The sequence below is a fragment of the Elephas maximus genome, chromosome X, assembly GCF_024166365.1.
Source record: "Elephas maximus indicus isolate mEleMax1 chromosome X, mEleMax1 primary haplotype, whole genome shotgun sequence".
NCBI lineage: Eukaryota > Metazoa > Chordata > Mammalia > Proboscidea > Elephantidae > Elephas > Elephas maximus.
In genome coordinates this window covers 32141480-32166732 of record NC_064846.1, presented here as the reverse complement: position 1 = coordinate 32166732, position 25253 = coordinate 32141480, and the positions used below count along the sequence as shown (strand labels likewise).

General features: G+C 40.2%; 1 protein-coding gene across 8 annotated transcripts in view; it reads right to left on the bottom strand.

Annotated features, from left to right (window-relative positions):
* Positions 1-25253, bottom strand: part of TENM1 (teneurin transmembrane protein 1) — an 893898-nt gene that overhangs the window by 124962 nt on the left and 743683 nt on the right. For all 8 annotated transcript variants that reach the window (XM_049871612.1, XM_049871606.1, XM_049871609.1 and 5 more), the window contains 2 exons: positions 18403-18546; positions 8185-8434 (listed from right to left, as the gene is read on the bottom strand). In XM_049871612.1, coding sequence (XP_049727569.1) covers positions 8185-8434; positions 18403-18546 — 394 coding nt within the window. The remainder of the gene's footprint in view (positions 1-8184; positions 8435-18402; positions 18547-25253) is intronic.

Genomic DNA, 25253 nt, shown 5'->3' with positions numbered 1-25253 from the left:
TTTAAAGAGAATCTTTCTGTGGTTTTGCCAGCTGGGCCAGGTCAAGGCCAGATGATTTTTCTGTTCCCCTGGCCTAACTCAAAAGGGTAGGTATCATGTTGGTTGGCACCAAAGGTCAAAAGGTAAGATGTGGGGTTCTGATTAGAAACCTAGCCTTGGGCACTTGCACCTCTGAATTTCTTTGTCTGTAGAGACTGGCTTGTTTTTGTGGCCTCCAAATTACAGGTGAGTGTGCTCTAGGATGGCTCTAATCACTGTAACATGCTTGATCCCCCTGAAGGAGGTTTAGTGGTGAAAGTACTAGAAGGGCCTCATTAAAACACGGTTGCATCTACAGCAGATTCTCATGGTACAGACCATTTGTGTGGCTACAAAGGGTTCTGAAATTCTTACGTGACGGCAACGAGTCGGGAGGGGGATGGTTTGGCTTTCTTGCAGCTGCTTCTGATCCTGCCAATAATGTCACTGTGAATTTGGAAAGATGTCCCATATTATGCAGAGCAGCCTCTCTCATTAACATCTCAGAGGGAGGAAGTGAAAATGACGGAATTTATTTCCAGTGTGTGACCTTGTTCTGTCTCAGAATTACTTTTAGTTAAGGATTTAGGATTGAGCCACCACCAAAGTCAGTCTGCTGTCGAGCTAGCAACTGACTACACGCTGAGGTGCCAGTGTGTGAGCTCTTCACAAGTGTCTGGGACCATCAGTGTGCCTCGCCACCTGGCAACTGACTGACTTGAAGCTTGCCGCGAGACAGGAGGAGAAAGGAGTGGAATCGCAAATCTTTTTAGAGTATGAAATGGTCCTGGTGGTAGGGTTTTTTAATTGATCTTTGATTTTCTCAGGGTCAAGAGGGTGATCTATTATTTTTCTTGTAATTAAAATACTTATTGAGACATAATTCACATACCATATAATTCACCCTTCTAAAACATGCAGTTCACTGGTTTCTAGAACATCCAGAGAGTTGTGTAACCACCATTATCATCCAATTCAAAATCATTTTCATCACCCCCCAAAAGAAACCCCATTAAGAGTCACTCTCTACCCCACCCCCTCCCCTAGCCTTTGGCAACCACTAATCTAATTTCCATTTCTATGGATTTGCCTATTCTGGGACATTTGAAACAAACGGAATGATACAAGATGTAGCCTTTTATGTCTCACTTCTTTCTCTTAGCATAATGTTCCATCTATTCTTTTTATGTTTTTATGAGGTGGGGGATGGAGTGGGAGGGGATATATCAACTTTGGAATTGCGGTCTAGTGACCTGGTGTCATGGGAGTTTGCCTGGCCTGCTCTGTGATGGCTGCAATACTTGTTCTTCATATTGTTCTTAGCTTCTTTCTTTATTCTTCGGCAGAAATATCTGATGTCAAAGAACCAGCCACCTTCCTGCTCATTTTTCCATGGTCTTCTTTGAACACCCAGTTCTCACTCCTGCCAGACACTGACTTCTTAGAGCTTCCAACACCAGCAACCCTCACCCAAGACTACTCTCCTCCATGCTCTGGCTCTACCTGCTTGCCCTTATCACAATTTACATGTCTTATGTTTCATGGCTCTGCTCTCAGCTAGCAGTCCCTTTGAAAACTAATCTGATAAACCAATCCATGCTGAGGGATTAATGGTTGATTTAAAAAATTTTTTTTTTTTTTTACTTTCAGCTTGATGGGGTCATTCTAACAGAGGATTTTATGCTTGGGGACTCTTAGAGATGCGATGTCTCAACTCAAAGAAACACATTTCTTAATGTGGAAATGTTGGCCACTGTGGAATACCAGGGAATAAAATATTATTGGTGAGGTGGAGGGAGCCTTTGAATGCCACTGTTAATACACGAGATCAAACTGTGTAGGTAACCACCTATGTCATCTACATGTAGTGTTTCTACTATTTGTAGCTCCGGATGGCTCTCGGTCATTTCTCAAATGTTTACAGAGCTTTCAAAGCCCAGGTTCCATTCGTTTCTTTAGCAGAATGCTCTACAAGTTCCAATGCCCCTCAACAGGCTAGCTGCCCCTAAATGAGTCCTATTCAAGTTCTATTCCCCATTCAGTGAAAGGAGTCAAGTCCTGAGAACAGCAGGAAATATTAACCAGTCATTATAGAAGAAACAGTAAAATCTCAAGAGAAATGTTCATGTCACGTTGATTTTTGTTGAGCCCAAATTACTCAAGACACCAAGAAGCATTTACCAGGCTCTTATTTTCTTCTCTTTTTCATTTTTAGGGAAGGACAAAATAAATATCTGGAGAGTAACAGAATACTGAACAATAGCAGCATGTGTTTTTTTTTTTTATAAAGAATAAATCATTTCCAGTCATGCTTAATGGGTTTTCTAATAGAATTATGAAATTAGAAGATGAGAGGGGAGCAAGGGGATATTACATATTTGAATTCTTGCAAAGCACTTGATATGATGTCTCCTATTTTTGCTTGTATAATTATCCCTATTCATTTTAGGAGACTGAAAACTGGCCCCGAGGCCATAATCAAAGACAAAAGAAACAAAGTCATAATTGATGAGAAATAGTTGAAGGATTTGGGGATGTTTAAACTGAGGAAGAGAAACCTCAGGTACCTCTGACGGCTGTCTTCACATTTGTGAAAGGCTGTCAGGCAAAAGAAGGAAGTAACTTCTGTGCTGCTTCAGATGCCAATATTTGCCACTACTGAGTGGACATTTCAGGGAGGCAGATTATGGCTCAATATAAGGAAGAATTTTCTAACAGAGCATTCAGAGATGCAATGGGCTGTCTTGAGAGGTATTTAAGTTTCCCGTTATTGAAAGAGATCAAGCAAAGCTGAGATGACCAACTGTCAGGGATGCACTGCACACTGGACAACATGGGGGACTGGATAACAGATAACCTCCATGGATCCTTCTAAAGCTAAATTCACAAATTCGAGATGCCACTTTTGTGTGATTGAAAAGATTCAGGGAAAAAAAAAAGTTCCAAAAAGCAAAACTTGAATTTGCTGCCCACCGAGCACCAGAATGAAGTGATGTGTGGGCAGCCCCTGCTGTAGCTTCCCGCCATTTCACAGATCCTCTGTCTCACTCCAGCACTCATTCTTTGAGCATTGTTCCCCTCGAGTCTTTGTTGGCTACCTGTGTTGTGTGCACCCTTCATTCTGCTATTTACATAGTTTTTACATTGTATTAGGTATTATAAGTAATCTAGAGATGATTTAAAGTATACAGAAAGATGTGCTTAGGTTATATGCAAATACTACACCATTTTATGTAAGGGACTTGAGCATCCATGGATTTTGGTATCCACAGGGGGTCCTGGAACCAATCCCCCATGGATACTGAGGGATGACTGTGTATATGTGTGTGTGTGTACACATATATTTGTAAAATTTTAACATGAGAAGCAAATGCTTAGGGAAACCACAACCAAAACTATCTATCTTTAAAAAATAATCTCCAGAGAGAGTATTTTTGAAACTCCCTCAGGTTTAATTGCACGATCTTATAAGCTTCCCTTCTGTTTTCTCGTCTCAGTCTTCCACTGGCAGGAAGCACTAAGATGTGTATGTGTGGATGAAATCTGTGGTAAACACACAATGGGTACCGTACACTTAAATAACAAGAAATAATATTGTTGCCCTTGGCACATTTCTAATGATGTGACAGAACAGACTTTTCTTCTTCCTCCCTGTTCAGCCAATGGGGAATATGCTAGTAGCAATAAATGAATGGCAACCAATGAAAATTAAGTTATTTTTGAGCTCTGATGACAGAAGCTCAATTGGGCACAGTTTGGGTTAGTAGAGGTGAGGTAGGACAAATTTACAATCTTCCAGTCTTTGAAAAGGAGTGTCAAAGGGGATTTGGAATGGTTCAATGTGGCCCAATACAGAAAAAGAGGATGGAAGAGAAAGAAATCTAGAAGAACATCTATTAGGGACAAACCTTAGGTCTTCCCAAAATGTCATCAAACTTTGGGCTGAGTGCTATCCATTTGTGGATCTCAAAACAAGGTAAATTGTAAGATGATGCTCAAATATAAAACTGAAGTCAATTTCATGGATTGGGAAGTAGAGAACAGAGTAGTTAATTGCTGAAAGCTAATAACCTGACAGAGGGTGAAGGTCTAGAAGATCCCTTTCTATAATAGCCTGTTGACAATATTGCTCTTCCATTCACAATTTTAAGTGCAATCAATAAAATAATGACTATATTAGTTTATGTTTCCAGGGAAACAAATGACTCAACCAAGTAAAATGACTAATATGTACTAGGTAGGGTAGGGTGGGAGGAGCAATTAAATTAACTGATTTTAACAAAAGCTGATACAAAATGAAGTTTCTACCTAAATACAGTAGAACACAATGAATATTATGGTTCTTAAGATAGCAAAATCAACCAAAACCCACTGCTGTTGAGTTGATTGCGACTCAACAGCGACCTTATAGTAAGGCCTTATTAAAGCAACATATTTCTCTCCAGAAAGTGTAAATCTGGAAAAACTATAAAGCAAATATTTAAATTCACCAATTATATATAAAAAATTCAATGCACACAGTATAGGCCACTGATCAAGATAGATGCTTTTTTAAAAAAGTGAATCTAATAAGAAGTATGCTACTTTTTGAGTAAACATGACAGCTAGTACTTGCTGACATAAAACTAGTCTCATGGTTTCGACTGCAGTCAAACAGTTAGGGAGTTACCTGTGAATTAGGTCAAAATGATCCTGTATATTCAATCAGCTTATTTCTCTGACGGCCAATCACAAGACTGTTAGAGTAATGAAGGGAGAAATGTTTTTTCGCCTTGACCCTAACGCAGGGGATTTTAATCAGGAGTCTATGAAAGGGCTTCATCTACAGGGGCAGGTTATGGAGGTTGGGGGTGGATATGTGACCCCTGAAATCACATGTACAATTTTGTGTGAACGTGTTTTTTCTGGGGAGAGAGTTCATGGCCTTCAAAAGATTCAAAGAAGGGTTTAAATATATATATATATATATATGTACCCCTCACCCCACTGCCGTCGAGTCAATTCTGCCTCATAGCAACCCTGAAAGACAGGGTAGAACTGTCCTATGGGGTTTCTAAGGAGTGGCTGGTGGATTCAAGCTGCCAAAATTTTGGTTAGCAGCTGTAGCTTTTAATCACTATGCCACCAAGGTTTCATATATATATATATATATACACATATATATATATATACACATATATATATACATATATATACATATATATACCCAACCCATTGCCATTGAGTCGATACCGATTCATAGTGACCCTACAGGACAGAGTAGATCTGCCCCACAGAGCTTCCAAGGAGCGTCTGGTGGATTTGAACTGCCGACCTTTTGGTTAGCAGCCGCAGCTCTTAACCACTATGCCATATATATATATATATGTATACATGTATACATGTATATATGTATATATACTCACACACACACATATATAAAGAAACACAGTCCTAGAGGATCTCAGCTCAGTGAAGCCAGCTAGGGAGAGAGCCTGGGTGTGTGAACAGTACGTGGTGCGGGCATGCCTACATGTTTGAAGAGCAACGACAATGAGAAAGAACCGTGTTGTAGAGTAAGAATGAATAGAGGCATCGGACAATACTTCAAACTGTCAGAAACTAATTTTTCTTATCCTGAGAAAATCACTTTGTAATTAGGGCCCAAGTTATTCTATTTTATTCTTTAGATGATTTTGTGTTGAAGGTCATAAGGTACTTTGGACTAAATGCAAATTTGTGAACTGTTAAGGATCCTTGACCAGGACAGAATCACATCAATGAACGGCAATTGCTCCACCTTAGGTAAATTTGCATTTAAATTACAAAGGAAAGGGCTGAACTTAGCTGGGTTTTCTTTATAGCAGTATTTTTCTTTTGCCTTTATAGATAATCCCATTGTTTTTTCTTTGAGGAGTCAGCTATATAGGGGTTAAGTAGATAGGCTCTGCAAGACTTGTCTCTGTCTACCTGACAGCAAATATCTGCATGACAAGAAACGTTTCGATCTTGCATAAATTGTTCAATGTTCCTGTCCATGTTTGGCTTCATGTAGATAGAGCACCCCTGGGGTTTTGAAAACAACGTGGAATGTTGCATAAGTCATTTCCAAAATGCAAGCATACAACCATTTTAGCCTTCTTTGTTGACTTTCCAGTGAGTAGGTGCCCAAAGAGATGTACAGCTGGAAATGACAGGTTCCCGTGGGATGCGGCATCCTGAGGTACATGGACACTTGGTTAAGGCAGGGGGCCCTGAATTAGTGCTGCTCTAGACTCTCTAGATGTGCTTTGTCTTTATAAAGTCTTAACTTTACAGTCTATTTTTTTTTTAGCCAAGGGATTTAACAGCTTTCTTCCCTATGACAGCTTTTGCAATTATAATTAAGAAATGTATTAAAACTAGAGTGAATTAATGTGAAAAATGGATGGGGGCTTGGGACTAGAAGATTTCCCCAGCTAGGTCTGAAGGAATAACTCAGTCTGAAAAAAAAGAGAAGTATTCCAAAGCAAGCACAAAAATCTAAAAAATTTTGAGGAATGTCCTTATGCACTCAAATTTCCATCCTCGTGTGACTACAAGACAGCACTAAGTGAAAATGTCCCACGGCTTCCTCTGTGTTTTCATTGGCCTTGACGGTGCTTTGTACATGTTGTTGTTGTTGCTGTGTGCCATCGAGTGGATTCCAACTCACAGTGACCCTATAGAGCAGAGTAGAATTGCCCCATAGGGCTTTCGAAGCTGTAAACTTTACATGAGCAGATCACCAGGTCTTTTCTCCTGCTGAATGGTTGGTGGATTTGAACCAAAGACCTTTTGCTTAGCAGCTGAGTGCTTAACTATCGTTAAATCAATGTCTCTGCTCTCCCAGGCACTATTTTTGGCCACTATTTTTCAGGTCTTTGAGGTGATGCCTATGGCAATAATTGTTTTATGGAATAGTTTATAGGTTAGCCTCAAAATCTTCTCTAACGTAGAGAAACTTGCAGGCTACTGTTCCAAAGGCATGTGTTAGGGATAAAGCTGTCCTAAACAATTAGAGGGAAGTCTCTACTAATTTACCCAGGGAAGACAGAGCATCCCTACTGGAATGGGGGTGGATACTCTGCTTTTCTAGGACTCCAGAGGGCGTATTTGTGTTTTATAGTCTCAGAAAGGGAGAAATAAGCTGATTAAACCATGGTTTATTTAGTTGTAATCTTTGTGTAACTTCAGGATATGGAATACCAAAAGATTTGAATTCCTTTCAAAAGGTGTCAAAATACTTATTTGTGTGCTCAAGAAAATTCCTAGAACAGAGTGAGAAAGGCTAGAGATAGATAAATGCTTCAATCATTTGCAACAATTAAAGTATTTATCTTTACCCTTTATCATGCCACACAAACACAGACTTCCACTTTCTACTTTATGCGATGCTCACTTCAAAAAATCAGCTGCCTGATAGTATGGCCCCCAGACAACCTTTCCGCTCAGTAATGAAGTCACTCCTGAGGTTCACCCTTCAGCCAAAGATTGGACAGGCCCGTAAAACAAAATGAGACTAAAGGGGTGCATCAGCCCTGGGGCAGGGACTAGAAGGCAGGAAGGGACAGGAAAGCTGGTAATAGGGAACCCAAGGTCAAGAAGGGAGAGTGTTGACATGTTGTAGGGTTGTTAACCAATGTCATAAAGCGAAATGTGTACTAACCATTTAATGAGAAACTAGTTTGTTCTGTACACCTTCATCTAAAATACAAACTTTAAAAACAATCGGCCCTTCAGAACTTAGAATGTTTTACCTTTTGGATTTGGCAGTAATAAAATCTACCTGCTAGAATGCAATAAAAAAAAAAATAGATTTGTTTAAATCAGTTTCAGAAGTGACCAGGATGGGGTGAGTGACTTACTTACCTGAGCACTTGGAAGTATTGAGATCCATGTCACTGACGACAATGCATACAGGGAAGCCACACATACAGGGATGACAACACTTCCTGGTTCTCCAAAGCAGTGCGCAAAGTCTCCTTCAAGCAGGAGGGATGGCCATATATAACTATGCCCTTTGCCCCTATTCCTGCATATTAACCCAGTGCTATATCCTGGGCAGCTGCGTTTTCTGCTCCTTCTAGCAAAGCCCTTGTCTCTTCATGTTATTTTACTCTTGCTTCTTTATCCACTAAGCAAACATAGAGATTAGAGAAGACTTACCTTAATTCCAAAATACTAATGGAGTTTCCCGAGGGAAATATTCGCCTTACAAAATTGAAGTCACCAACATACACACTGCCATCAGGGCCAGAAGCTAAGGCAACAGGAGCAAAGAGTTTGTTGTTGCGGGCTGGGCCATTGCAGTTGGTGCAGGCTACACTCCGTTGGTGTCCGTTACCCATAATGGTTGATATAACTGAAGGCTGCTGGGAAATGAACATATTTTCTCCATTCCCTTTATGTATGATTCCTAGACACAAGAAAAATGAGAGAGAGAAACAATTACCCCCCAGTAATCTTGGCAATATTTTTATTTCTATCTCATTGTTCAAACAGAGATGAGCTTTGGCATAGCATAAGAGAACCCAAGTTGTGAAATCCACTGCCCTTGTTTTGTTTAACTGCATAACCACAACAAAGGATAGCATAGCACTTTGTCTCAGTTTGTCCATCTGTGAAATGGAGTAATACAACTAGTCCCTTTAATGCTGATTCTAAATGCATCAAAAAGGCATTTGATGACTAACTTTTAATGATCTCCTTTCATTTTGTGCTCTGTGAATCATCTGTGGCTAATTTTTCATCTCTGGCTGGCTTTCTCCTAATATCTGGCACACACCTGTCTGACTTCAAATTACCCTCCCTCCACGACTGGTTCCTGAAAAAGGAATGTCAGTCAATGTGAATATTAACCTTAGCAAAACACAATCAGGAAGGCAATCTGCTTCTGTGAAAAGAAAAGAAATCATACTGCTAGAATACACTTCAAAGATATATGAAAGGGACTTGAATTTTCCACTTTTTTGGACCATATCTCACTATCATCAGTGCAGGAAATAGAGATACTGACTTATGAAAATGCTGGAAAATACTTTGCAGTCATTTTCTTTGGGCAACCTCATCCATACCCACAGCTTTAACTCCCATTTGCATATGCTGAAACTTTCTCCCACCCCGAGTTCTCTCCTGACATGCAATTTCCTGCTGGATCTCTTTACTTGTATGCCCCACATGTATCTCAAACTTAAGTTTAAAACTGAATTCATTATTTTAATAACCCTCTACCAAACCCTGCTCTTCTTCCGTGTTCCCTATTCATCTTATAAGGAGTATTACTATACATGCAGTTATCCAAGTTGGAAAGCTGGGCATCAACATGGCTCTTCTTTTTCTTTCATTCTCTATATCGAATTGGAAACCCCTGGTGGCGTAGTGGTTAAGTGCTATGGCTGCTAACAAAAGGGTCGGCAGTTCAAATCCGCCAGGTGCTCCTTGGAAACTCTCTGGGGCAGTTCTACCCTGACGTATAGGGTCACTATGAGTCGAAATTGACTCGACGGCACTGGGTTATATTGAATCAATTACCAGTTCCCATTGAGTCTATTTCCTAAAATTGGTCGAACCGGTTTCCTCTTCTCCATTCCTGCTACTACTGCTTTAGTTCATTTTTTCTAAAGTTCTTGGTCTTCTGGTCTCCATGCACACCTATCTCTAAACCATCTGCTACACTCCTGCAGTAGAGATTATTTTAGTCAGTGGCTTGTAACCTTTCAATAGCTCTATATCCCCTCAAGAGTAAGGGGTGCATTCCTTATTATTAATAAATACAAAATCCTTCCTGATTTGGCCCTTGCCTACTTCTTCAGTCTCTCCTCTCATTGCCCTCTCATTTGTATCTTCAGCTCTAGCTATAACAAACCATTTACAATTACTTCTGCATACTCCCATTCCTCCCTGCTTTTTGTACAAGCTATTCCCTCTATCCTGAATGCCCTCCTTATAGTGTCTGCTTTAGGAAGCCCTACCCATTTTTCAAAGCTCAGCTCAAGTTTTCCCCAGTGCACCATTCAGGCAGTTAGTTACTCTCTCCTCTGTACTCCCATTGTTTACTCTCCATAACTCTATAACACTTGGAGCCCCTGGGTGATGCAAACGGTTAAGCACTTAGCCACTGACCAAAAGGGGGGTCAGTTTGAGTTCATCCAGAGGCATCTCGGAAGAAAGTCCTGGTAATCTACTTCTCAAAGATCAGCCATTGAAAACCCAATGGAGCACACTTCTACTGTAACAAACACGGGGTCACCCTGAGTGAGAGTCAACTCTAAGGCAACTGGTTGGTTATTGTGACACATTGTATTATACAGGTTTCATTACTTCTGTATGTTTCCCATTAGAACATAAGCCCCTTGAAGATAGGCACTCTGTTTTACACCTTTCTGTATTCTAGTGCCGATCTCTGTGACCAAATCATTAGAAGTGTTCAGTAAATGTTGAAAATAGGTTTTGAATCTCACAGTTTTCTTGTCCAAATCTCAATGATTTTGCAAACTCACTGAGCCTGGGCAGAAAATCCAAGGAACAAGTACTACTGTGCTAAATTTTAGCTCAAGTCTTCCCAGAATTAGCCAGGTCAGGTAAAACATCCACGTTGTAGGAAGGCATGCCAATGTGTCAGAGGGAGTTAACTGACAGAAAATGAATGAATGTAGTTACACTGTATAACCTGATACTCCTCGCCCCCCATGGCCCCTGCTATCTATTTTCCTGTTCTGATGGTTTCTCTCCCTAAACATTACCTGAAGTATCTTCCTCATTTCTTCCCCACAGTCCCACAAAAGAAACTATTGATTACTCTGAGATAGGAACATTGCTGGCAAAAATAAATAAGAGGGCAAAACATGTACAACACTATGGCACCAATATGTGCTCGGAAGGGGACTTCCAAAAACCAGAAATCCCATCCATCAAATAGCTTTCAGATTTCAAATCTAAGTATTTTTACTTCCCTCCCAGGATGATTTCTAGCTCCTTTTTCAACATATGATTTGTAGGAGCAACCGTGAGTTTATGCGCCAACAAATTGGTCTTCTATTGCAGAACTATGAGATATCTTGAGGATCACTACTTTCTTATTAATTTTATCAATAACTTTATTAGGTGGTAAAGAAATTTCTTAAGATTTGGAATAGTTAATTAAGTAAGATTAATAGGACTGAATGTCATTTCCCAAAAAAGCACATTTACTTGCAGTAAATCAATATTGCAATTTAAATGAATTGGGAGGAAGTGAATAAGAACTAGAACGACAGTCACACTACATCACTGGAAAGAAATCTACTGATGATCACTAACTGAATATTCTACTGATGAGGCTATGATATGCTCTTCAGCAAATGAGGAAACCGCTGCTTAGCATGTCAGTGTCCAGCAGTGCACTTATAGGGTATATTATTAAAAAATAGTTCCAATTATTGGCTTGGAAATACCAGATTTGCTATTAACATCTATTTTCATAAGTAGATCACCATTTTTAAAAAATATGTATCAACCAACCAACCAAACAAACAAAAACTCAAAAAACAAAAAAACCCACACCCATTGCTCTCTAGCTGATTCTGACTCATAGCGATCCTGTAGGACAGAGTAGAACTGCCCCATAGGGTTTTCAAGACTGTAAATTTTTTTTCCTTGACTTTTTTAATTGTACATTAGATGGAGGTTTACAGAACAAACTAGTTTCTCATTAAACAGTTAGTACACATATTGTTTTATGACATTGGTTAACAAACCCATGACATATCGACACTCTCCCTTCTCGAACCTGGGTTCCCGATTACCAACTTTCCTGTCCCCTCCTGCCTTCTAGTTCTTGCCCCTGGGCTGGTGTGCCCCTTTAGTCTCATTTTGTTTTATGGACCTGTCTAAAAAAAAAAAAATTTTTTTTTTTTTGCTAATCTTTGGCTGAAGGGTGAACCTTAGGGGTGACTTCATTACTGAGCTACAAGGGTGTCCAGGGGCCATACTCTCAGGGTTTCTCCAGTCTCTGTCAGGCCGGTAAGTCTGGTCTTTCTTTTTGAGTTAGAATTTTGTTCTACATTTTTCTCCAGCTCTGTCCGGGACCCTCTATTGTGATCCCTGTCAGAGCAGTCAGTGGTGGTAGCCGGGCACCATCTAGCTGTGGTGGACTCAGTCTGGTGGAGGCCGTGGTAGTTGTGGTCCATTAGTCCTTTGGACTAATCTTTCTCTTTTGTCTTTAGTTTTCTTCATTCTCCCTTGGTCCCGAAGGGGTGAGACCAGTGGAATATCTTAGGTGACCGCTCACAGGCTTTAAAGACCCCAGACACTACTCACCAAAGTAGAATATAGGACATTTTCTTTATAAACTATGTTATGCCGATTGAGCTAGATGTTCCTTGAGACCATGGTCCCCACAGCCCTCAGCAAGGCTATAAATCTTTACAGAAGCAGACAGTCACGTCTTTCTCCCAAAGAGCAGTTGGTGGCTTCGAACTGCCAACCTTTCAGTTAGCAGTCAAACGCTTTAACCACTGTACCACCAGGGCTCTGGTATAGTTAACAATTACCCTCAAAATGACATGTTATTACCAGGCTCCTGGCAATTTAAAAACTAAAGATGGCTATTCTAAACCATTCTTCTACGTCTGCAATTCTAAAACTCCCCTTTTCTATTAGAAAACCCAGCACTCCATCAAAGAAGAAGAATGATTAAAGGAAATAAAACATAAGGCAATGTACTTTCTGATTACATCTTAACAATTGATGTCTTGCTTTCATGCAAGGTACTAAAGTGCCCGTGTACTGAAATTACCATTCCTGTTTAAAGCTGAAGCAATCAAAACAAAAATGGGCAAACCCCTTTTTTATTGCCATGGGAAAATAGATCATTTTGAAGGGTGTTTTTGTTGTTTCAAGAATCTGTTTAACCTTCCATTACATAGAACCAGGGCATACCATCTAGCAACAATGATTTAACACCAATTCTTCTGCAAAAGGTTGCTTTGAAAATATTTTGTTTATGTTTCTGGAAATCTTGATCAATTACTGCTGCCTCCTTTCTACTTTATTCTGCCACACATGCTCATTTTGAAAACAGAATCAAATGATCCTAGGACAACACACATTATTTATATGAAGGCCAACTTCCTGCTAAGGATTGGGTGTCTGGTTTATAGTCAGCAGAGAAACTCCACTGACTGGGGCCTACTGCACATTTTCTCCCTTAAGTTTTCCTTTTCTATGCCAAAAAGCCAAGTCTGTTGTGTAATAAGGTAAGCACACTTTTTAAACACAATGTTCATACCCTCCTGCTCCCTTGTTCAGAACTTTTTTGAAGCTTATAAATAAGTTTGAAATAAAAATTCCTCCTGGAAGCCAGTGGGTGGTGCTTTATGCTGATTTCAAAGAAGAAACCATTTTTCAGACTTATGAACAACAGGGACATGATACATATTTCTCTCAGGACTTGACTGAGAGGATATATACACAGACTGGGAGATATGCCAGTCTGATCAATGGAAACTTGCTCCCCCTCCCAGTAAAACCATTTGTTGACAAACTACTGGCCTATCTTGGAGGCTAAGTTAAAGAAAATACCAATTTCAGACAGATGAAAATACCCAATTAGTACCCTGTATTGTTCTTTCTAATAATTTTTAACACTGAATTGGCAGGAAGCACTAGGGGATAAAAAAAAATTTGATATTCTTGATATAATGATATGTTATAATAGCTTAACTCTGTAACAGATGATTCAGGTACACATTTTCATCTCTCATGATTTTAAAAGACTGAGTTTTTTTTTTAAAGGAATGAATATGCACTCTATAATCACTAAGAAGATGTATTTTGAATGACTAATATTGAAAAACATCAAGGGCCTGGTGTTTTTTATCTCAGTGAAAGTAGGAACCATCTACATATGTCAGGCATAATATTTGGAAATAATTCTCCACAACCAATGGTTAATTGTCAGGGAAATATAATTCCTGCAACTGAAATGGCAAATGGTCTGAAAACACTGCCTACTGGAAGCTACCCATTGCATAATGATTTTGGAGTCAAAGGAAAACTGAGAAATTGAATGGCAGCAGACACCCAATCTAATTATGGGTGTCTTTTTAACCAGGGAGAGGGAATTGGGGGAAGATAGATTCTTGTTTCTAATCTACTATCTGTCTCAGATCAAAAAAGCGTGGTGCCTAAAGTGTTAGGCTTTTTCCAGAGAGAAGTGGAGAGTGGGAATTTGGAGAGACGTTGCTCTTGCCTTAATCAGTCAGAAGAGACTGTCTGACCTGAGGGGGAAAGAGCATTGCTTTCTAAATTGGTCTTCCCAAACCTGTTCCTTCACACTTATCATTCCTGCTTCTAAAACTGCCTTTGTGGGTGGGATTTAGACTGTGAAATTGTCCCAAGAGAGGTGTTCGTGTCCAAGGTCAGGCTGAAAGGCAGTGACAAAGCTGGCTTCAGATCTGTTTCCTGGCAATTGTGACCGGTTTTTGGTTAGAAATGCAATGCATCTACAAATGAGATGATAAAATTAACAAATGGTCCCTTTAAAAAAAAAACTATCGAAAGCAAGGCTCCTTTCTCAGGATAAAATTGTCAGAAAGCAGATTTAGTGGTTGCCTGGGGCTGGGGGGTGGGCATGAGGAATCTTTCGGGGGTGATAAAAATATTCTAAAACTGGATCGTGGTGACAGTTGCACATATTTACAGATTTACTAAAAAACATTGAAGTGTACACTTAAAATTGGTGAATTATATGGTGCATAAATTATACCCCAATAAAGCTATAAAAAATTCTCAGGAATAAGTTGGTTCTTATTACCTAAAATTAATTACTGGTGCATTAACTAAATGGAGAGAACGCATTTGTGGAAATCAGGGTCCCCTCAAAGCCAACTTTCTCAATAGCTTCCTATGTTCTGAACTTTTAAGCCTGTGTGAAGCAAATGGTGAGAGGATACAGGACTGGGAGCACAGTTGGGGGCTGGTTCAATTGAGGTCATTTCCCACTTTGTGTTTAATGTCAATGACAGGCATTTGAAAGAGACAATCCATACAAGCCAATAAAAGTGAGCGGAAAAGAAACGGCTGCTTAAAATGTCAAACTCTTTCAAATCAAAACAAAAAAAAACCTAATAATTTAATAAGTGGCATCTGCCCTTTCGTTTTTGTACTTTTAAAACTGTGGCTCTCCTTTTGACAACAGAAAAAAAAAAGTTGACATTTTATATCTGTGCCTGAATCTTTGCTCTTAAAAAAAATAAAGAGTTTGAAATAGAATTTAGAGTCTTCCTTTAAGGGGAGAGAAGGGCGTCGGACTCATTCACCTACAGGGTCCCACACTGGGACTGTGGTAAGTGGTCTCATTCTATTTTTGAAGCAAACCTGGTTAGCTTTGCCAGTCAAGTTCCCCAGCCTGTCTTGGCTCAGCAGATTTGAATAGGGCGCTAACAAAGTAAGACCATAGGTATGATTCCAAACGGACCTGTTAGCCTTGATCAGATCATGGCCTTATAAAATGACCCTGCCTTAGCTAGCTGTCCCACAAAGGAAGGATGGATACAGGGATGGCTGGATGAAAGAGTACATCTGCCTCAATATATTCTCATCCCCAATTCTGGAAAAATAACCCAAAGTACATGTCCTGTTGCTCAGGTTGCTCAGAATCTGTCTCCTTAGATGAAGAGGAGTATGGTTCCACAAGGAAAACTTGCCAGGAGATATTCAAATGGAAACACCAATGACTGGTATCCCAGTAGGATGTAAAAGGAGGTAGAGGGACATGAATGAACTGCTGATAATCAGGGTAGCAAAATCAGTTTGCGTGGGAGAAGCATAGGCTCAAGGACAGAGCAGAACTGCCCCATAGGGTTTCCAAGGCTGGAAATCTTTACAGAAGCAGACTGCCTCATCTTTCTCCCACTGAACAGTTGGTGGGTTTGAACCATTGACCTTTGGGTTAGCAGCCAAGAGCTTAACCACAGATCCACCATGGTTCCTTCCTCCTGATTTCTTTAACATTTGAATTACAAATTAGGAAGGAGTGGCAGCAGGAAAAGTGGCCCCAAAAAGGGAAAGATTGAAGATAAGAGTGTTCTGATTCGAACTGCTGTTTCCTCCTGAGTCTAGGACTTTGGAGACTTAGAGCTAAGTGAACTCCAGGACTTCATTGTCTATCCTGGGACTCTTTCACTTCTCCTGTTTTCTTCCTGCTTCCTTTCTTTCTTTACCGTTACTGTCCTTTTTCTCTGTTCCTGGCTTCTTATTGGATATACTGAAATTTATGTGAATAAATAACTGGGGTGTAGGACGAAAAGCCCATGGTTCTAGCCACTTACTACCGTGCAATCACCACCTATCATCTTGCAGTTTGTCACACTGTGGTGGCTTGTGTATTTCTGTGATGCTCGAAGCTATACCACCAGTATTTCAAATACGAGGAGGGTCACCCATGGTAGACAAGTTTCAGCGGAGCGTCCAGACTAAGACATACTAGGAAGAAGGACCTGACAACCTACTTCTGAAAAGTAGCCAACGAAAGTCCTATGCATCACAACAGAATACTGCATGGTATAGTGCTGGGTAACAGTGCCAAAACTGGGAATTCCAGAACACTTAATTGTGCTCATGTGGAACCTGTACATGGACCAAGTGGCAGTCATTCGAACAGAACATGGGAGTACTGCCTGGTTTAAAATCAGGAAAGGTGTGTGTCAGGGTTGTATCCTTTCACCATAACTATTCAATCTGTATGCTGAGCAAATAATCCGAAAAGCTGGACTATATGAAGAAGAATGGGGCATCAGGATTGGAGGAAGACTCGTTAACAACCTGTGTTATGCAGATGACACAACCTTGCTTGCTGAAAGTGAAGAGGACTTGAAGCACTTACTGAAGACCAAAGACCACAGCCTTCAGTGTGGGTTACACCTCAACAGAAAGAAAACAAAAATTCTCACAACTGGATCAATAAGCAACATCATGTTAAATGGAGAAAAGATTGAAGTTGTCAAGGATTTCATTTTACTTGGATCCACAATCAACACCCATGGAAGCAGCAGCCGAGAAATCAAAGGACACATTGCATTGGGTAAATCTGCTGCAAAGGGCCTCTTTAAAGTGTTAAAAAGCAAAGATGTCACCCTGTTTTCAATCACCTCATAAGCATGTGAAAGCTGGACAATGAATAAGGAAGAACAAGAATTGATGCTTTTAAATTATGGTGTTGGCAAAGAATATTGAATATACCATGGACTGCCAGAAGAATGAATAAGTCTGTCTTGGAAGAAATACAGCCAGAGTGCTCCATGGAAGCGAGTATGGTAAGACTTTGTCTCACGTACTTTGGGCATGTTATCAGGAGGGACTAGTCCCTGGAGGAGGACATCATGCTTGGTAAAGTAGAGGGTCGTCAAAAAGAAGACCCTCAAGGAGATGGATTGACAAAGTGGCTGCAACAATGGGCAAGGATTGTGGGGATGGCGCAGGATCAGGCAACATTTCATTCTGTTGTACATGGGATTGTCAGGAGTTGGAAAGGACTGTGCCCACGGCAGGGCAGCTAACAACAGCTGTGCAACTTTGGGAAGTTGTGTGACTATCTTACCTTCAGCCTTTTGATCTTTTAAATGGGGTTAACACCATATTTCAGGGCTATTGTGTTTAAAATGGGACAAAGCTCACTAAAACCCTTTGAAAACCAAAAATGTTTTATAGGTGATTCACTGATTCTGAAGGTGTACGTTTTGCCTCACATTTATTTATTTAAACATCTCTGAAATCAGAATGTATCTTACAATCTATGCATGTCATTGTTTAACTGGCAGTATTTTCCATAGAATAGTGATGTACTCATAATTGATAGTGTCTTATATAAAATAGGAGCCCTGGTGGTACAGTGGTTAAAGCTCTTAGGCTGCTAACCAAAAAAGGTCTGCAGTTTGAATTCATCAGCTGTTCCTTGGAAACCCTATGGGACAGTTCTACTCTGTCCCACAGGGTTGCTGTGAGTCGGAATAGACTCTATGGTAACTGGTTTGGTTTTGGTTTGGTATATAAAATATGGTAATAACTATTACATTTTTTTAAAGCTTAGTTAGAAAGTCACATAAGGAGGTTAATGACTGGGGATAGAGCAATAATGATAGCTGATTTTTGAAATCCAGTTTCATATAACTTTGTGAAGAGGTCTCGCTATACTAACACTAACTTGAAATCAGGTTATTGTATGTGAAAAGAAATACAATAACATGGTCATCTCTAGGTGGTGAACTTACAGGTAATTTTTGAAAACTTTTCAAAATTTTCTTTAATGATATGTATTCTATATATAGCATTTGTTGCTAGTTTCTGTCAAGTCATTATATAGCATTAGGAAAACAGTATTAATAAAAATCTAAAAAATTTGCTTACCACTTTGAGGATTCAAAATATGATGTTTATTTAAGGACCAGCCTCCTAAGTTAGAAGCATCCATCTCAAAACCTTGCAAAATGACTGTCCTTTTCTCCCAGAGAATGAAGTCAGGGCACATTTCATATTCATATCCCACAGACACTGCAAACAAAGAGTTAATAACACATTAGAAAGTTCTAAAATATGTGCTTCATTTTCATACTGGTTGGTAATTCTCTGGTTAGTGGATTTGATCCCAAATTCAGATTTGAGTTGAAATTTGGCTGCAAATGCATTTTATATAGCACAGCACAGCGTAGCATCTAGCATAGAACTGGGCACCCAAAGGTCACCAGACAGTGAATACTGAATAAATAAATGAATGGCTGAGTGAATGAATGCTGTCATTAGGTGTGTATCGTGTGTTTGTGGACATTAAGTTCCATTCTGGGCTTTTGGTTGGAAGGTATATCATAAAACTGACAAAATAAGTTCTCTGCAGGATTAGGCTATGGTGGGACAATTCCTCTCCCTACCTTTGTAGGAGAAGTGCAGGGAGGGCTGGTTTCTCATCTCTCTAGAGTACAGGATGCACTTAGGAAGCTGGCTTTGGAGTACTGGGTCACTTATACAACAACTGACTACACTTGAGACTAATAAAAATTGATTTGGCCGATTTATATTTTCTCCTGTGCTAACTGGCCTTTAGTTTGCTGAGAAGTCTGAGTTTGCTTACGGTGCTGCAAGTGTAAATTCCACTTTGTGCACATTATGCTTTGGTTTCTGCATATAGTTAACCAATGGGACATCACCCTACATTTGGCTTCAGCTCTTGTGAAGCACAGATGTTGTGCATTAAACTTGGAACCCTGGTATGCCACTAAAATGAGAAGTGCGGAATGTGGTAGCTTGGCTGTCTCTGCTCTACGGAAATATGTACAGCTCAAGTATACCAAGTCCCAGCCATTTTCCCAGTTGGTAGACCTGCTTACCTGTTGGAGACCCAGATTTCTGATTCCTGAATTTAAGGTGCTTTCTATCCTTGTAATGTTCTAAGCCTGAAGTATTGGCTCATTGCACTGTATTCCTGGAAGCTGCTTTCCCCCTTTCTGGTACTTGAAAATATCCCTAGTTGGTCCTCTGCCACTGCTTTCAAGTACCTGCCTCTACTGACTCTTTAGATGCCCCTGGAGAGCTCATTTCTTCCTTTGTCATTTGGTTCTGAAAACTGGTAATGAAAATGGGTGCTTAAACAACGCCAGCATAGTGGAGCCAAAAATGAAAAATGAAAGCAAACTGGTTTTGGTTTTTGGCATTAGGTGAGGTGAAAAGATGGTAATTTTAGTCAAGCTGATTTGTGTGTGTGGGTGCATGTGTGGAAGCACATACGCAGATAAACCAAAAAGTCTTCATGATTATGAATACACAACTCTCTAGAAAGTTGCATTCTTTCTAGGTTGCATTTGTGGATTACCTGTGGCCAATTGAAAATCACGGACTGGCTTCCCTTTGTTCTCCACCTTACCAAAGCTTATAATGGGGATAAGGGCTGGCTTCATGGATGTATGAACTGTGTAGTTTCATAGCACCCGATGCTTAGAAGGGCCTCACACTTGGTTTGGTGTGCGCTGTCACCATCTTGAAATTCTTAGCAATTTTTTAACCAGAGGCTCTGCATTTTCACGTAGCCCATCCTGACGGAGGTGTCCTCCTACCCTGCCATCAGCTGTTGAAGACTCACGGAATGCAAATTTATTTTACTATTAGCTCCAACCAAGCATTATTGGCAAGAGAAATCAATGGGGTGGGCAAGGGAAGGCTAATTATGAAATGGAAATAACGCTGGGATATGCTACGCTAATGCTCTTCTCTATTATGGTGGCTGGAAACACAAAATCTCAGAGGAAAAAGGGCTCTCTTAAGGTTCTACTCATGGGGCAAACCCATGCTATCTACAATTTCTCTGACATCTTATCGTAGCCCCTTTGCTTACTAAAACAACGCTGGTATATAGAAAGAGCTGCTTCTAGACTTAGAGTCAGAAAAGATTTCAACCCTTGAATCTGCCATTAACTAGCTGTGTGATCTCCAGCAAGTTATTCCCCATCTCTGGAAGTCATGTTCTTCATCTGTAACAAAAGGGAGAGGGGTGGACTAGAATTGGTGGTTCTTAGAGACTTTTGGTTCAGGAAACCTTTTATTGTAAACCTCATGTAAGTTATAGAGCTTCTTCCTAGAAAAATGCATAGGTACACTAAAATCTGCATATAATTCCAGGAGATTCACCACCCTCCCGAAGTCCAAATAAAAATCTATTAAGAACCCCTGGACTAGATAATTCCATTGCCCCTCCCTTTAGCACTAACAGTCTATGATAATAAATTGCATTCTTTTTTAGGTTGCATTTGATAGGTTCGTGTTGGGGATCAAACCGGGAAGCCAAATAGAGCATTGTATCTCATGTTGGAGAAGTCTTCAGTGGTTTGAGAGCACACTTAGGGCCATGCTGATGTGTAGAATAACACAGTTCTGCTTCTCTTGCCAACATTTAAAAGTCTTGATTAATAAATAATCACAACAATAATTACAAGTTCCCTTAAAGCCATCATCTCCTTCCCACAGTATACCTGGCAATTACTGGATATGCCTTTTGTACATTGTAAACCTGGGTGAGCACTCCTAGAATCCTTTCTCCGGAAGGTGATTGCACAGTCTTGCAAATAGGTAATGTGCCCTGGTGACCTCCGATGGTGGTTTGGAGCCTGCTCTCAGTAACAGTTAAAGATCCTCCAAACTCCGTGGCAGGAAATGCTTATACAATGTAGCAATTAAAGAGTTCTCAATGCAATGGTAATGAGACATACTCTTTTCACCTCCTCCTATCTGCTCTTGGAATTGCTCTCCAGTCCACAACAAAAAAGTGCATTGGCTGCAAACCCCACAATTATATTACTTTTTTCCCCCCTGGTCACAGCAAATAGCAACACGGCAGCCACTTAATACGTTCTCTCTAATTTTTATTAGATTTACTTTCTCCGGAGAAAGCTCTACAAGCCAATAAAGTTATAATTTATACTTAAGACTTGTCCAAAATTCTAACTGACTTTAATGAGTAGGGCTGTGTGTTGGGGTATTTTTGTATGTGACTCCTTGCTCAAAGTAACAAGGCCAGGTTTCTTTCTGACAGCAGATCCCACTTTAACAGAATCCTGGATCTTGCAACTGGCTTCTGAGAAGGCAGATGTTTTGCCCCACAGAGTTGAGCTGCTCTCCAAATGCTTGGGGAACTGGCAGATACAGCAGCAACCAATCCTAGACTTCCTCTCGTGGAAGCACACTGTAACACATCAAACGCCTACTCTTTTTCATATAATTAAACATGGAGGAAAAGCGCTATACGATGGTTGGTGCTGAGAGTAACAAGCCTTGACACCACACTCCTGCTTGCTACTGTGACAGCTGAGCCTCAGCAAAATAAGCAGAGTGGACCACTACCATTTCTCAGGCGGCCTGTTGCCTATCACGTCTGATCATCAACACAGCATGGTATAGGGCAGAGATTCAGCCCCTGGCACTCTGGAGTGGGGACTAGGAAGAATAATGTAATAGGAAGGAAAAATAATTATTCCCTAACATTTCAGAGAGCTGCAGAGGATAAACCAGCCTGGCAGTGAGCAGGGTTTAGGTGGGGAAGGGGACCCAGACTTCACTTCCTAGGGGCTGGTGTACTGGTAACAGGCTGGTGTGCAGATATTGGGAAGGCAACTGAGACAGAGCTGTTAATATGGCAGAATACCTGCTCGGAGTCATGGGCCATCCTCAGTCCCTTCAAGATTTCTGTCTTCCTGCATTCACTCCCTCATCTCCGCACAGAGATACTAATGGAACGTTCCTTAACAAAGAGTCATTCATTTTCAAGATAAGCTCGTTACTTTTACAGAGGACTCTGTCCTCTGGTAACAGGATAAAACCTCTGACTTCCTTGTTAGTCCCCTTGCAAATATTACATTGCTGTATAAAGAAGACTGAGTGAGATACTGCAGCTGGCTCCCCCGAAGTCATCCAACACTGGAAAAATAATTCTGGATGCTCATTGTACTGATTGGAACAGCAGCTTTTGTATGATGAGGGGGCTGCAAGAAGGCTGAGGGCTGCAGTGCCCCTGACGCACAGTTTAGTGACTGTGGTATTCATCCATAAAGCCTGGGATAGGAGATTGACATCAAGTAGCCAAGGTACAGATGTCAATTTGATACATTGCCTAATAGCCTGATATGCTTTGTTTATCTATTATTCTTTGCTTACTAAGAGTGCCAGAATCAGGTGTTGAATTTTTATCAAGTGCATTTTCAGCACTTATAGAGACATTCACACAGTTTTCTCCTTTGGTCTATTAAGGTAGAGAATTCTAGCAATAGATTTCCTAATGTCGAACCATCTTTACGGTCCTAGAATAAACTACTTGGTTATGATATATTCTCCTTTTAATAAATCACTGGATTTGATTTGCTAATACTTTACTTAGGATCTCTACCCTACCTGTTCACAAAAATAAAGGTTAAACATGATATTGCTAAAAATGAGGTGGTTGGATGAAGAGAAAGTATAGGTAGGAAAAAAATCAAAGCATGTAGGAGTGAGGTAGCCACACAGCACTGTTACCAAGAGGCCCTGTACACTGACACCTAATATTAGGAGATTTTTTTTTTCTGGCTGCTTTGTCCAAGCCTAGCTGTATAAAAGCAAATTTGGATAACCTATGTGCCACAGAAGGCAGGGTGATATACTGGCTCACATACAAATTTGTGAGTGCCTTTGTGTACCTGGGCACTGCTCTCCCTTCCTTGCCAAGCCTACCATTCGTCCCATTATATGAGCAAGGCCAGCGGGTCACCCTCAGCCTCTGTCTTTATCCATTTGTTCATTTAGTCATTGAACACATATGCAATATTTAATGAATCCCTCCTGTTGTCAGGCACTGTGTGGGGCACTGAGGATATGAGGATGAACAAGAGAAAAATACAGCTCCATCCCAACAGAGTTTATATTCTTAAAAAAAAGCAAATAACAGACACACAGACAAATATATATATGTGTGCGTGTGTGTATATATAAATATATATATATACACATACAATTAAAAAACAAAAAACCATTGCCGTTGAGTCAGTTCTGACCCATAGTGACCATATAGGACAGAGTAGAACTGCCCCGTAGGGTTTCCAAGGGGTGCCTGGTGGATTCAAACTGCCGATCTTTTGGTTAGCAGCCATAGCTCTTGACCACTATGCCACCAGGGTTTCCATATATATATATAAATTGTGATAAATGTTAAATGGAAAAATGCAGGGTGTTATGAGTATACAGCAAAGGAATCTCCTTTGGAATGGGTAGGTGAGGAAAGGCCCGTTTCTGGAGAAAGGATTTACCTCATGAAGAGTAGAGAAGAGCATTGCAGGGAGAGAGAATGGTACATGTGTGAGGCCTTGAGACTTGGGAGACTGAAAGAAGGTCAGGGTGGCTAGAGAGTCACTTTCTACTGAATCAAAACAAAACAAGAAGAACAATTCCTACCCTATCACCTTCCACCCCCAGTAAAAACAATAAAGCAAAAGACTACTACTATCTTCTAGCTGTATTTAGGCATTTTTATTTGGGAGGCTTTGTTTGGGAGTTTTTTTTTTTTGTTTGTTTTTTGTTTGGGAGTTTTAGAAAATAACATCATGTTTAAAATAGACTGGCTATCCTTTGAAACAATGTGATTGATTAAAAGGGATGCAATATTGCAGTGGAAAGAAAGATGTTATTTAACGACTCGGCAAGCCTTCAGCCCCTCTATGTGCCAGCAAGATAATTTGTCACGTGAGCGAGGCCATATCCTGAAGGACTACCCACTTTCTGGAACTTTTATCTGTGGCTTCCTTAGTATCTGTTTCCAAGGAGCAGCTGTTGGATTTGAACTGCCGACCTTTTGGTTAGCAGCTGAGCTCTTAACCACTGTGCCACCAGGGCTCCGGCTTCCTTAATAACTACCACAGAAAATATCACCTTACATTTGCATAACACATACAGCTAAAAAAATTGTGTATTTTATCTAATTTTAAGACTCATTAAAAACTCATGAGGAAGACATGTTTACTCCAGTTTAATAGATGAAATGATAAAAACTCAGAGAGGTGAACTGACTAGTCCAAGGCCATCTGGTTAGTAAATGGCAGAACCAGAGCTCAAACTCACTGACTCATAGGCACATGCTTTTTTTTGACTATGCTGGATCACAGCTATTAACGGAAACACCCACAATCTAGAAGTGCTAAATGAATAACTTTTTATTGTCTCAGAATTTAAGAAATTAGGTTTGGAAGCTAGGGAGAGCCCTGAAGTAAAAGTACCGTCTATCGTAGTTGGCCAAGGTTATGATGTCATCTTGATGGAAGTATTTACAGCATCTCCTTTCAGTTTCAAAAGTGTCTTGGTTTAAATGATAAATTATATGGTCACTCAATCCTGAAGGAATATCTCTGTAATGCCCAGAGATGGGTGAGTATAGGGGACTGGGTGCCAAGAATAGTCATAAATATTGACCTGGAAAAGGAGTCACATGGTTTGGTAAATCATTTTTCAATCTCTCAAGTTTATGATCTTACGAATGGTTTTCAGATTTTTATGCTTGACAGTCATAAGAAACACAATTTATTAAATGTGATGCAGATGCACATAGGGAGATACACACATGTATAACGGAAACAGAAGTTTTACAAAAAGATACTCTTTTATTACCATCAAATTCTAGTAGTTTCTCTTCTCATCTATTCTGTTCACTTTTATTCCACTCTATTCCATTTTTTAATAGCATTGTTGGTTGAGAC